At 43.7% G+C, this 13,896-nt stretch overlaps 1 protein-coding gene across 2 annotated transcripts in view; it reads right to left on the reverse strand.

The window, feature by feature from the left end:
- adamts10 (ADAM metallopeptidase with thrombospondin type 1 motif, 10) overlaps positions 1–13,896 on the reverse strand; it is a 55,961-nt gene that overhangs the window by 4,434 nt on the left and 37,631 nt on the right. For both annotated transcript variants that reach the window (XM_047800287.1, XM_027164928.2), the window contains exons 13-17: positions 13,690–13,835; positions 12,809–12,872; positions 11,843–11,945; positions 8,474–8,607; positions 5,938–6,061 (exon numbers count right to left, since the gene is read on the reverse strand). In XM_047800287.1, coding sequence (XP_047656243.1) covers positions 5,938–6,061; positions 8,474–8,607; positions 11,843–11,945; positions 12,809–12,872; positions 13,690–13,835 — 571 coding nt within the window. The remainder of the gene's footprint in view (positions 1–5,937; positions 6,062–8,473; positions 8,608–11,842; positions 11,946–12,808; positions 12,873–13,689; positions 13,836–13,896) is intronic.

Below are 13,896 nucleotides of genomic sequence, written 5' to 3' on the forward strand. Positions count from 1 at the left end.
TAAATAACTCAGCCCAGATGTCAGCCACCAGTGCCACCTGGCTCACCTACCATCCTTCACTAATGACCCCAAACACCACAAGGCTCACTCCTCCCTGTAAAAGGGCAACTATATTTAAGCTACAGATGATTCTGCTACCAGATGATCTTACTACCTTTCCACATGCCTCCACCAACTAAAATAACTCCTGATGATCCTAGCACCAGGAGAGTGGATACTACCACATCCTGTTCACTAATAAACCTTTAAGAAGCATTTTTATGCCTGCCCCTGATACCCATGACCCTTTCCGATGCAAGAGCACCGCTAACCTTTATCGGCATCTTTCAAATCCTACCAATCAGAGATCAGAATTTCATGAAGTGAAGTTTCACTCGGTGGGACACGGTGGCTTAGTGGTTAGCATGTTTGCCTCATACCTCCATGGTTGGGGTTCGATTCCCGCCTCTGCCTTGTGTGTGTATTTTGCATGTTCTCCCCGTGCCTCAGGGGTTTCCTCCGGGTACTCCAGTTTCCTCCCCCGGTCCAAAGACATGCATCTTAGGTTGATTGGCATCTCTGGAAAATTGTCCGTAGTGTGTGAGTGTGTGAGTGAATGAGTGTGTGTGTGTGCCCTGTGATGGGTTGGCACTCCGTCCAGGGTGTCTTGATGACGCCTGAGATAGGCACAGGCTCCCCGTGACCCGAGAAGTTCGGATAAGCGCTAGAAAATGAACGAGTGAATGTTTCACTCATCAAAGAAATGGCAGCCATCTGTCTATTCAATTCAACTTTGTATAGCGCTTTTACAACTGACATTGTATAAAGATTAATATAATACAAAATTCAAGATTAATATTAGATATTTAAATGCGTTTGTATTTATATACAAACCATCGGTCTATCCTGATTTGAAAGCAAAAAAGCCGTAGCCAGCCGACCAGACGATGGCTAGTAACCTTGAATTAAAGTTTCCAGAATAGTTACAACTGCTGCAGCTGCTCATCTTTGTTATTAACAAGTGCTAAATAAGCAAAAATGTGTCTCAGAACCTTCAAACATCCATCAATATCAGAACCTAAACTCTCCTCTCTGCTACATCCTGCCTTTAATCCTGACCCAACAACCCAGTGTCAACATTCCAACTAACCTCCAACACTGCTACTAGCATGAACTTCCAACTCCACCCTGGGCGTTTTTCCTTATTAGGACAGATGAAAGCCACAACGGTTATTCTTAGCTGAAATTGAGAATCCATTTGGGCTAAAGGCAGCACTGACTGACAGATGAAGTTATTTGGCCCAGTGCATAGAAACAGAGTGAAATATGCTCGACAGGGTGAATTGTGACTATGGTTGGGGAAGTGACCGAGGTTCAAACCACTAGCCACCAAGTACTCTCCCAAACAACTCCTTTAAAAAGCACACAGCTTTACTGGAATAGACTCAAGCCCATGACCTATTGCTTCTGAACGTAATACTTACCACATGCATGCCTTAATGGCATGAATACCACATGCATGCCTTAATTCTGCAAGAAAAACTCATCAGTTTTGACATATATAAAAAAAACATTCAAATAGGTCCAGTTAAGGTTGCCATTTAAAGAAATTACTAATAAATCATTCTTGAAAACTTGGTTAACCTAAAAATCTGTCCTAACTATAGCACAGGACAGGAAAAGGTCAGCACAGAAAATGTACATCTAGTCAACTTTCCAACAATAATAAACCAACTGGCTCTTGCCCTTCTGTTTCAACCACTTTGGTCATCTCTGTAACCTTCTGGTAACCCTCCGTTCACCCTTATACCATTGTGTACCACTGCATATCCATCTAAACCACTGATAACCCATCGTATACCTTCATACACCTGTGTACCACATTATACCCAATTTGGACCTTTGTGCCTCCTTCTATTGTATGTACCCATCTTTATTTCTCCATTATGTTCTATATCCCCTCATGCCACCCTGTACCCATCTGTATTCCTTTTATTCCCTGGGCTACATCTTTGATATCCCTCATACCCCTTGTTACCTTCATACTACCGTGTTGACAACTATATCCCTTGGCACACCTGGATATCGCTTTATACCCCCTCTGTACCCTTGAGCCTCCCCCCATTCTACACCCAAGGGTATCCAGACATGGCTCTTTATAGTACCGTCCATTCCCCTCTGAATCCATATCAACATTTTAAAGCACTTTTTGTACCTGTTCATTCCCTCGGTACCATTTCATACCATTTGACACATGCTATTTTATGTTCCTTCATACCCTGTATCCATCCCTTTGCACCCTTTTCAACACTCCATTACCCTTTTTATTTAACTCTTCGGTTACGGTTTATTCCCAACTCTACCTTCCGTGTCCATTTGTATCCCTATATACCCTTCAGTTGGCCTTTGTGTCTATCTCAACCTTCCAAGCCCCCTACACTACCCACCCATTTACTCTTTATTTACCCATCCTGCTCCTCTCAACTATCCATTCCCCTTCAAGTATCTTTGTACCCTTCAGTTAACCCCTTCATCACCATTTCAACAATACACTCTCCTTCGAATCCCCTTGTACCCTTTGGTTACCCATCTTTCTCCTCTCAACTATCCATGCCCCTTCAAATACCTTTGTACCCATCACTTAACCCCTTCATCACAATTCCAACCCCACATTCCCCTTTAAATCCCCTTGTACCCTTTGGCTGGATCTCTGTACCATTCAGTTACCCTTCATACAACTTTGTTTCCATTCCTCCAAACCACTTTGCTGAAATCTATCCTACTTCTTGCACCTCTGTATCTCCCCATATACACAGTATGTCCTCTGTATTCACATTCATCTGTCCATTCCTTTATTCATTTTCTGTACATCACCATTACCATGTTGTAGACCTTTACACATTATAAGACTATTCATTTCCATGTGCACCACTTATTTTGTTACCCTAGCCTTATACCCTTTTGTACCCTTCTGTTCACTTTGCACCAACTGATCCTCTCCATGTCTTTTTTCTACCTCTCCAAAGCTCTTGATGCCACTCTGCAACAAAATTCATTCATTCGTTCATTTTCTACCGCTTATCCGAACTTCTCGGGTCACGGGGAGCCTGTGCCTATCTCAGGCGTCATCGGGCATTGAGGCAGGATACACCCTGGATGGAGTGCCAACCCATCACAGGGCACACACACACTCTCATTCACTCACACACTACGGACAATTTTCCAGAGATGCCAATCAACCTACCATGCATGTCTTTGGACCGAGGGAGGAAACCGGAGTACCCGGAGGAAACCCCCGAGGCACGGGGAGAACATGCAAACTCCACACACACAAGGCGGAGGCGGGAATCGAACCCCAACCCTGAAGGTGTGAGGCAAATGTGCTAACCACTAAGTCACCGTGCTCCCTCTGCAACAACAAACACCCCTTATACATAAATTACAAGTGGTATATGTAAATACATACATAGGTATATTTATTCTACACTCCATCCCCATTGCATTGCCTTTCCTTATCCAGCCATATCCATTATTCCTGCTCATACAGCTCCTCTGAAACAGCAGCCCCCTGTTGAATGAGGGTGCCAGGCAGTGTAACCCCTGCTGAATCCAGCAAATGTGCTTAGGCTTGGCATGGATTAAATATATAGGATATTTATTTTCTTGCTTGAGTTTCAAATATATTTGAATCATGCAGACTTTGCATGTGAGCAAGTAATTATGAATTTGCCTTAAAAATCGCTCCACTCTCTCAAAAGCGGCATGTGTCCAACACATAACTGGGCTTGGGTTGAAAAAAAAAGAAAAAGAAAAAAACCAGATAAAGAAAAAATGCGATGCAAACACACAGAGACATTGTTTGACTTTCCATAAAGCTATTATATGGTCGTTTGAAGAAGGTATGAGGCGAAAAAGTGTTAAAGCTGGATCTCACGAGGCCTTAATGTGATCCAAAAAGTCTTATTCCATTTGATTTGAATCCAGGTTGGCCCGTGTTTTCCAGCCATGTTGAAAGCCATTTTTCACTGCCTTTGTTATAAGCATGGAGATTTATCATACTTCATGGATCTTAGACAGAGATGAAAAAAAAAATCCATACAGGCTACATACAGTGACCAAAAAAACAAATACAACGATGGGTTGAAATTACAGTGTGTGCTGTCATAGAATGGGGGGTATTTTAGCAACTACTTTTAAAACTATATAAAAAAGACATACCTAAAACAATCCTGGCATGCTTAGAGACTGTCTGGCATGTACTATAGACTGAGTGAGTTTCCCCACCAAATGCCCCTCAGAGACCTACGTGATGTGCCAAGTCTGTAAGTATGAAGTGCTGCTATTCAAACTTCACCTTTCATATTCACAATAAATGCATTTTTCCCCACAGTGCTGATGAATTCTTGACACTGATAGGTAAGGGTTAGGGTTAGGGTTAGGCTAACTCTAATCCTTACCCTAGGGTTAGCCTAACCCTAACCCTAACCCTAACCCTAGGGATCACAGGTTTATGCAGCAATTAAGGCGCTCTGTCTACATTTCTATACTGTAGCAACTTACACGGAAATATATAAAACAATATATAAAATGCTCAGATATAAAAAAAAAAAAGGGGTGTAATTGTTGATCGCATTGAGGTTTATTTCCAGAAGGAGTTTCCATGGTAACGGTCGGTTTCTCTCGGAAATGGCTAACTGCACTTTTTTTTTGACATATTAACTTTAACCCTTGTATGGTTTTCGTATCTTTGTTACTCAGCCGGTGTTCGCGGTTCAGTTTGACCCGCTGCATTTTTGGGTTTTTAATTCAACACAATCAAAAATTTGATGTTAAAATACTCTAAAGACGTTTACTTCATCCCAATTACAAGCAATATAAACAGCATACATGGTTAATATTTGCCCTTTATCTTTATTACATCACATTTTTTTAATTAAACTGCTACTCACTTTTTTGTTGTTGTTTTTTTTTCTTAATAAAAATTAATTTTAAAAAAATCAACAAATTTACAAGGAAGCAAATTTTTTCAAAAATATTGATGTTTATGAATATGTGTCCCACAGACCCCAACAACATACAAGGGTTAAAAAGAGGCTGGTGAGAGAAAGAAATGACTTGCATGAGTATCAGTGGAATAAAACACTTCAGAATACGGTGTTGGAGGAAAATATTCGCCTTCGGGGAAAGTTATAGTTACAGCCGCATCACAACTCCTTGTTGTTGCTTATTTCCCTATAACAGCACTCCATAACGTGTTTTACTCCTTACTTAAGTGATACGTAGCTAAGCAGATGTACTGTACTGATTTCTCTCTCTCTCTCTCTCTCTCTCTCTCACACACACACACACACACACACACACACACACACACACACAGTTTGCTTTATGAGATTATAATAGAGAATCAGGGCCAAGGCATTACTTCAGGATTACTACAAAGACTACAAAGAGAGAAGAGTCATGTACAACTGCTTTAGTCAGACCCCAGGAGCTGAACTGGGTCATTTTTCCATTTTACGGTGAAATCTTTTGCACTTTGTCGCCCCGAGTGTTCCACTTCCGAGATCCGTAACCCAAGACTTATGTTCAAACAGTCAGCAAGTAGGATTTAAGACCATCCAGAGTAGTTCCAGGAACTGCACCTCAACGCTCTACAAACCCCATCGGCTCTCAGATGAAAAGAAACCCGTGCTGTTTTTCTCGCCGTAACGAACAGTTCGCCGATCGTATTCTGACACCTACAGTAAATCCACCGCGTCCCTTTTGCCTGTAATTAGACAGGCAACTTTATTTCATAATTTCATGACTTATATCTCGCTGCCTGAGCTGACGTTTCTACAGCTTCCTTTATAAAGCTACGGAGGTTTTCCAGGAGAAACGGAACCGCAGACTTGGAATAAAAGCGATATTTGAGCAACGTGGTATATAAAAAAAAAATTAAACACATATAAAACACACCTCCTTCAGGGAGAGAATCGTTGAAGACGCCCTCGATGGCCTCGCAGCTGCTCCCGTCGCCCCCACACAAGCGACAGCGATCCTCGCGGGCATCCGAGCCGAGGATCTTATCGCAGCCCACATGCTATACACACACACACACACACACACACACACACACACACACACACACACACAGGAAGATAAAATAAAGTCTGAATGAAGGAAAGATCGTTCTTCTTTTTAAAAATAGCTGTAAACATACATAACAAAAATTCTGGGATATGATTGTAATTATCCAATCTCATTTTATGCAGATAAGCAACTGAGGGTTGACGGTCTTGTTCTTTGACCTGGTGGTGGCAGCTTGGTAGACCTGGGATTCAAGCTCACAACCCTTTTGGTAGCCCAACACCTTAATCACCAGGCTAATACATTCCCCACATGTCATGCTATACAAAGCAGCATCATACCACTTGGCTCCTATACTGACGTTTCCTTTCTAAGCTGTAAAATATTCCCTAGAGCTCAAAGGTGTGTCTGAAATCACACACTTATGCACTACACCATCGTGTAGACCAGTGATTCCCAACCTTTTTATCGCCACGGACCGCTCAACGTTTGATCGTTTTACCGCGGCCTGCTGAGAGGGTTACGCTGATATTTGTTTATATTTTAGACGTTGTTTATATTTTAGATGTTGCTTATGTCCAGTTTATTCCGTTGTTTTGTTAAACATGAGAAAGTACCGGTGAACAGACAGAAGAGCGATACACACCTTGCAGCCGCTCAGCTCCAGACGTCACCTAAAACCGGCCCGATATTTTGCGCATGTGCGGTATTGGTGCGGCTTTAGGTGACGTCTCTCGACTCCCGGTTAACCTCTCGTCCGTGGAAAGTCTCACAAATCCGAGAGAAATAAATTACAGTAAATAAGATTGAAATATTTTAATGTTCCTTGGGCGGCCCGGTACCATTTAATCCACGGACCGGTACCTGTCCGCGGCCCGGGGGTTGGGAATCGCTGGTGTAGATGACAAGATAAATAAATGCACTACAAGGACCTGGATGACGCACTAGGAGAATTCACCTGAAAGCTTTGGAAGTGTGGAGTTTTGTACACTTCATGCACTCGACGCTCAACGTTCTGCTTATATAGCGGAAGACGGACGGGTCTCCCAGGCTCTGGTGCCAGATGAGGGAAAAGTTTTAAGATTTCCGACGACACTCCACTCCAGCGGACCGAACTGAGGCTAAATCTCGATGGACTGACACGAGACTTGTAAGGCATTTTCAGCACCGTGTCCTGAGTCTAGACAACAGATTTGTTTTGACAGCGCCACCTACTGGGCAAAAGTGCTAATAAATGGAAGGAGTGAAACAACAAACTACTCTCGAATCACTTTGCCTAAAGTTATGACTCTGCTTCGGTTAGCCAACTGTAATCGTCTGTGACTAAATTACTAAATTTACGCCACAGACGATCTGAGTTCATAAAGACTTACAAAATAACACATTAGCAGACTTTTGTGGATGTGCCACAAGCATTCCACATTGCACAAACCCACACACCCTTCCAGAGTTCTGCTCCTTGGAAACGTTCCTCCTGAGCTGGCCTACATTTCACAAGCGGTGAGCGCGTGACCCAGTTCTGGGCGGCCGGAGTGAGTCAGTGACCCTCTCCGCAGGACGCTCGAGTGCGTCCCAACGTTTTTCTCCTGAGGCTGTGCTCGGCGCCACGTGCTTCAAAGCTTTCCTCTGAAACCGTCCCAAATCAAAGGCACATTGTTTTGGAAGTGTGCTCACTGTAAGGGCGCAAACAGGCCGACCGCCTTCTGCTCCTGCTGTTCGCTTGTTTTAATACACGCCATAAAGTAGAGAGGACGAGGAAAAAGAGGAAGAGTGTGTGTGTGTGTGTGTGTGTGTGTGAGAGAGAGAGAGAGAGAGAGAGAGAGAGAGAGCAGAATTTGAGAGGGAAGAGGATCAAATTGAGAGAGGAAAAAAAAGAAAAAAAGAGGACAGGATGGAGAGAGGGAAAGAGGAGAGGAGAAATCAGTTGCTGTGATCTTGTTCAGCTGCTGGCGGTTCAGACAGCTGCAGCCTGGAAGGGCATCGAGTTCATTTAGACTGTAAATATAACACAGGGGAGAGAGGAGACTGGAGGAGAGGGGGAAAGGAAAAGAGACAGAGGAGAAGAAGAGAAAAGAAGGGGAAATGTGAGGAAAGGAGAAAAATGGAGAAAAACAGAAAGAGGAGGTGGAGAGTATACGAAAGCAGAGGAAAAGAAAGAAAGGATGACGGAGGGAAGAGAAGAGGAGAAGAGAAGAGAAGAGAAGAGGAGAAGAGAAAGGATGAAGGGAGAGTAGAGAGCAGAGAAAAATGTAGCTGCAACGTTGTAGGAATGATAATAAAGGTTCAACTAAAATTCCTAAGAACGCAGAGGAAACATGAACAAATATCTGGACCTATCTGTGTGTGTGTTTGTGTGTGTGTGTGTGTGTGTGTGTGTGTGTGTGTGTGTGTGTGTGTGTGTGTGTGTGTGTTGCCATGCCCTCACCTTACACTCGCCATTAACACACACGTCCAGAGAGTCGTCTCTGCACGGTGTCCCATCCACCACCGCCGGAGCACGCTCAGTGTAGAAGTTATAACCTTCAGCCAGGCAGTTCAGAGAGCATGATTTTACTCCACCTGAGCACACACACACACACACACACACACACACACACACACACACACACACACACACACACACACACACACACACATTTTTGCCTGTCAGTCTCATTGATGAAGGTGTGGTCTCTGTGCCTGTCAGTCTCCTTGAAGGGGGTGTGGTCTCTGTGCCTGTCAGTCTCCTTGAAGGGGGTGTGGTCTCTGTGCCTGTCAGCCTCCTTGAAGGGGGTGTGGTCTCTGTGTCTGTCATTCTCATTGAAGGGGGTGTGGTCTCTGTGTCTGTCATTCTCATTGAAGGGGGTGTGGCCTCTGTGTCTGTCAGTCTTCACTTTACAACATAGGCTATCAACAGACTTGAAAATCAAACTGCTTAAAAGTTTACTCTGAATTTTTTTTTTATACATTTAACACACACACACACACACACACACACACACACACACACACACACACACACACACACACACACACACACATGCCAGCACATGCACACACTCAAGTGTGGCTGCGAATCAATGTACAGGCATGATTTTAAAGTAGCTGATACTTGTACAAAGTATTTTAAGTATTTTTCATTTTAAAGTATTTTATGGAAGTGAGTTTGTTTCTCAACAGCTGCTAGAAAGAAAGTCAAGGGCCTCACATGAGAGAGAGAGAGAGAGAGAGAGAGAGAGAGAGAGAGAGAGAGAGAGAGAGAGAGAGAGAAAGAGGGGTACTAATAGGGAAAGTGCACATTTTAGCTGGCGCACTTACAAACAGCTGATTCTGATTAACAACACTACACACATAACAATACACACACACACACACACACACACACACACACACACACACACACACACACACATTTTCACTAAATCTTCTGGTCTCTCGGACTGTGCACTAAAATGCACTAAAGTGAAAGTGAAGATGGCCGAATGCTTCGAGACTCAAAAAGCACATTCACGGAAAATCTGGAGCTGATGTCTGATGTCACACTGCATTCTGGGAAAGAATCGGGCTTCTCAGAAGGCACGTCGGTTATTTGTTTTGCATCGAAAGCTTAAGCAAAATGACTTTCATCACACATATTAAGTGAGGGGGATATGTGTAGGAAAATGCACACACAACATCACAGTAGATCGAAGTTACAATATTTTCGAACGCTCATGAGATGCACGCAACGATTGTTCACGATTCAGTTCAAAGGTAAAAACGTGAGCGTGTGCTGTGTTCATGAGGCAAATATAAAAGCTTTTTATTTCAAGACGTGCAGATGACACGAACCTTACAAATCAATTCAAATTTACCGTATTAATATCGACGTATTGTCGTATCGTGCCGTTCAGTTGTACTGATTTCCGCATGCACTGGTTGTTCTCAGAGTGACCTGTAGTCTGCGCTAGACCCCGTTATGTATCCATTAGCATCAGTTCATGTGCACTCTCACTCGCTAATTTTCTACCGCTTATCCGAACTTCTCGAGCCTGTGCCTATCTCAGGTGTCATCGGGCATCGAGGCAGGATACACCCTGGACGGAGTGCCAACCCATCACAGGGCACACACACTCTCATTCACTCACACACTCACACACTACGGACAATTTTCCAGAGATGCCAATCAACCTACCATGCATGTCTTTGGACCAGGGGAGGAAACCGGAGTACCCGGAGGAAACCCCCGAGGCACGGGGAGAACATGCAAACTCCACACACACAAGACACAAGGCGGAGGCGGGAATCGAACCCCCAACCCTGGAGGTGTGAGGCGAACGTGCTAACCACTAAGCCGCCGTGTCCCACGGTTTATGTACAAACTGAGGTAATTTATACCACACTAAATTGCGTCACCTGAAAGACAAACTCCGGGTGAAATCGGTGTGAGACGTGTGTTTGTCCCTCTGTCCATAATCTTACACTGAATCTTAGTGTTGAAGATAAACACCTTCAGATTTTAGAGGCTTTTTAGATGAACGAACACTCGCAGCGTCTCAGAGAGCAGAAACGGCTTCGGTATCGACGTTTACTGTGAAGATACAAACGTCTGTGTGGGAAACAAATAACCGTTGTTTTTTTTTTTTTTTACTATTCTATGAAACTATCATCTCTAGTATTGTAGAGAATCTAGTATTCATTCCTGAGTGACTTTTACATGAGCTTCATATTAACACCACTGTGGAGTGAGACACGATAAAGACGTTCTGTCGTCGACATGGACACGAGAAAAACGGGAGGAAAGACATTTTTTATCAGAAGAAAATACCAGAATTCAGAGTCAGGAAACTTTGTACAGTGTTTTAGTCTCATGGTGTCATAAGTATGTGACCCAGTGAACCAGTTAATGTCTCAGATGATAGAGACTTAAGCCCTTTTGCACGTCGCTCTGGGCGTCTGCTAAACGCTGTAAATGTAAATATATTAATGTTATAAAACGCTGACACGTCCTCGTCACGTCACCACGTCAACAATTGTGTGTTTTTCTTTTTCAAACAATGACAAGTTATTTAAAAAAATCAACATTAACACAATAAAACAGCATAAATTCCATTTTATGGCCTCTCTCTCTTTCTTTCTCTCTCTCTTTCTTTCCTTTTCTCTCTCTTTCTTTTTCTGTCTGTCTGTTTCTCTATCTCTCTCTCTTTCTTGCTCTCTTCCTCTCTCTCTTTCTCTCTTTCCCTTTCTGTTTCTGTCTGTCTGTTAATCTCTCTCGCTCTCTCTCTTTCTTTTTGTCTGTCTGTCTGTCTCTCTTGCTCTCCCTCTCTGTCTCTGTCTCTCTCTCTCTCTTTCTTTTTGTCCGTCTGTCTGTCTGTCTCTCTCTCTCTCTTTCTTTTATCTGTCTGTCCTTGTCTTTCTCTCTCTTTCTCTCTCTATCTGTCTCTCTCTCTCTTTTTCTTTTTGTCTGTATGTGTGTCTGTCTCTTTCTCTCTCTCTCTCTCTCTCACACTCCTGCTCTCTCTCTCTCTTTTTGTCTGTCTGTCTCTCTCTCTCTTGCTCTCCCTCTCTGTCTCTCTTTCTCTCTCTATTTCTTTTTGTCTGTCTGTCTTTCTGTCCTTCTTGAATCTTGAGTCTAGATTTAAATATGGAGTTGAACACCTTCAGGACCTCAGCAGAGTGAAACAGCTCATGAGTGTAAACAGATGAAAAAGTGTACGAATAAGTTAGAGTAGTTAAAGTGGTAACTGTTCGGTGTGTGTGTGTGTGTGTGTGTGTGTGTGTGTGTGTGTGTGTGTGTGTGTGTCACTGGTCCAGCTGCAGTTTCCACATCACTCACCGCCTCTGTACGGCTTCCAGGTGTAGAATTTCCCCCGGAAAGGAACGCTGTCAAAATCCGAACACTGAATCTCTCGGAAATCCTGAGACCCAGGAGGACACTCCTGCAACACACACACACACACACACACACACACACACATCCCACAGTGTGTGAGAGAGAGAGAGAGAGAGAGAGAGAGAGAGAGAGAGAGAGAGAGAGAGTGACAGACAGACAGACAGACAGACAGACAGACAGACAGACAGACAGACAGAAGAAAGATACAGAGCAAGACAAACAGACAGATGGACAGAGAAAGAGAGAAACATACATACAGACAGAGACAGTGAGAGACAATGAGAGAGAGAGAGAGAGAGAGAGAGAGAGAGAGAGACAGAGAGACAGAGAGACAGAGAGAGAGAGAGATTTTATTATCCTCATTATAAGTCCTAAGTCCTTGGATTTGTTTTGTGTGCATGTTTGTGACACCGAGTTCCTGAGGGACGTGTAACGATCATGTCCAGGATAATCCCACAGATTAGAGCCTTACAACACACACCACCTACTGTGTCTCTAATGCACTTTAGTACTTTTATTACGAGCTGTAGGTTTTAGGGCAGCGCTTTATGTCATTAGTCTGTCACATGACCATCACACGGATCGGAGGCTGTAGCTGTTACCGAGATCTCTGTCACTTAACTAAACACGGCATGAGCCTCGGCTGAGTCTTAGACCTTTATCGGATCTGTTAAAAACGCCTGGATCTCTGGAGAGAAGGATTTTCAGATGACAATAAAATGAGCTGTCTGTCTCTGTGCTTTTATTTCCTCTACACACGATGCAGGGGGTTTGTTAATAAAGAGAAATTAAACATTTACGATTTAAAAAAGGGAAAGATGGCTGAGGCGAGTTGGAGACGCTCGGTTGTAATAAAGACTTGTGCTTTCTTTAGCTGGATCGATCGACGTCTTTACACTTAAATCTTACCTCGATGTTGCAGGATTTGAACCTTTTCCTTTCGCCCAGACAGAAACGTCCTCCAATGGTGGGCCTACACACACACACACACACACACACACACACACACACACACACACACACCAAACCATGATGAAAGCCACATCTGAAAGCATTTTTTTTTTTGTTTTTTCATTATTCATTCATTCATTCATTCACTCATTTTCTACCGCTTATCTGAACTTCTCGGGTCACGGGGAGCCTGTGCCTACCTCAGGTGTCATACACCCTGGACGGAGTGCCAACCCATCACAGGGCACACACACTCTCTCATTCACTCACACACACACACACACACACACACACACACACACTACGGACAATTTTCCAGAGATGCCAATCAACCTACCATGCATGTCTTTGGACCGGGGGAGGAAACCGGAGTACCCGGAGGAAACCCCCGAGGCACGGGGAGAACATGCAAACTCCACACACACAAGGTGGAGGCGGGAATCGAACCCCCAATCCTGGAGGTGTGAGGCGAACGTGCTAACCACTAAGACACCGTGCCCCCATATTTATTTATTTGTTTCTTACTTTCTTTCTTTATTTGAATTACTCTCACCTCACTGACAACAGATTACATTGCAAATAAAACACACAACCGTTTAAACACCGTCCACAAACAAAGTCAGTTCCTGTTATGACTTACATAAGTTTCTTAATCTGTTTATCAGCCTTTGATTATATCAGGCATCCTGTGAATGAGCTGTTGCTATAGAAACAATAATAATGTGTCAAGTACGTCACACCTCCTGACCTATCAGAATCGAGCGAGAATCGTGCTGTGGTCTAGGTGTATATGATTGTGAGGACGTTATATAATGATATTTAAATCATGCGTGAGCCACCTGGGGCTGTCGCAGTGGCGAACAGAGGAGGAGACTCCGCCCCCACAGGTACGACTGCACTCCTCCCACGGAGACCACGCGCCCCATTGGCCGTCCACGCCCTCTGGACGCGTGCCGTACGGCACACACATCCGCTTGTAGCACCACTGTGTGAACACACAAGCAGAAAACGTTTATCACAATTCTGAAAAAAATTCTGGCACCCTG

Source organism: Tachysurus fulvidraco, chromosome 14 (genome assembly GCF_022655615.1).
Source record: "Tachysurus fulvidraco isolate hzauxx_2018 chromosome 14, HZAU_PFXX_2.0, whole genome shotgun sequence".
Taxonomy (NCBI): Eukaryota; Metazoa; Chordata; class Actinopteri; order Siluriformes; family Bagridae; genus Tachysurus; species Tachysurus fulvidraco.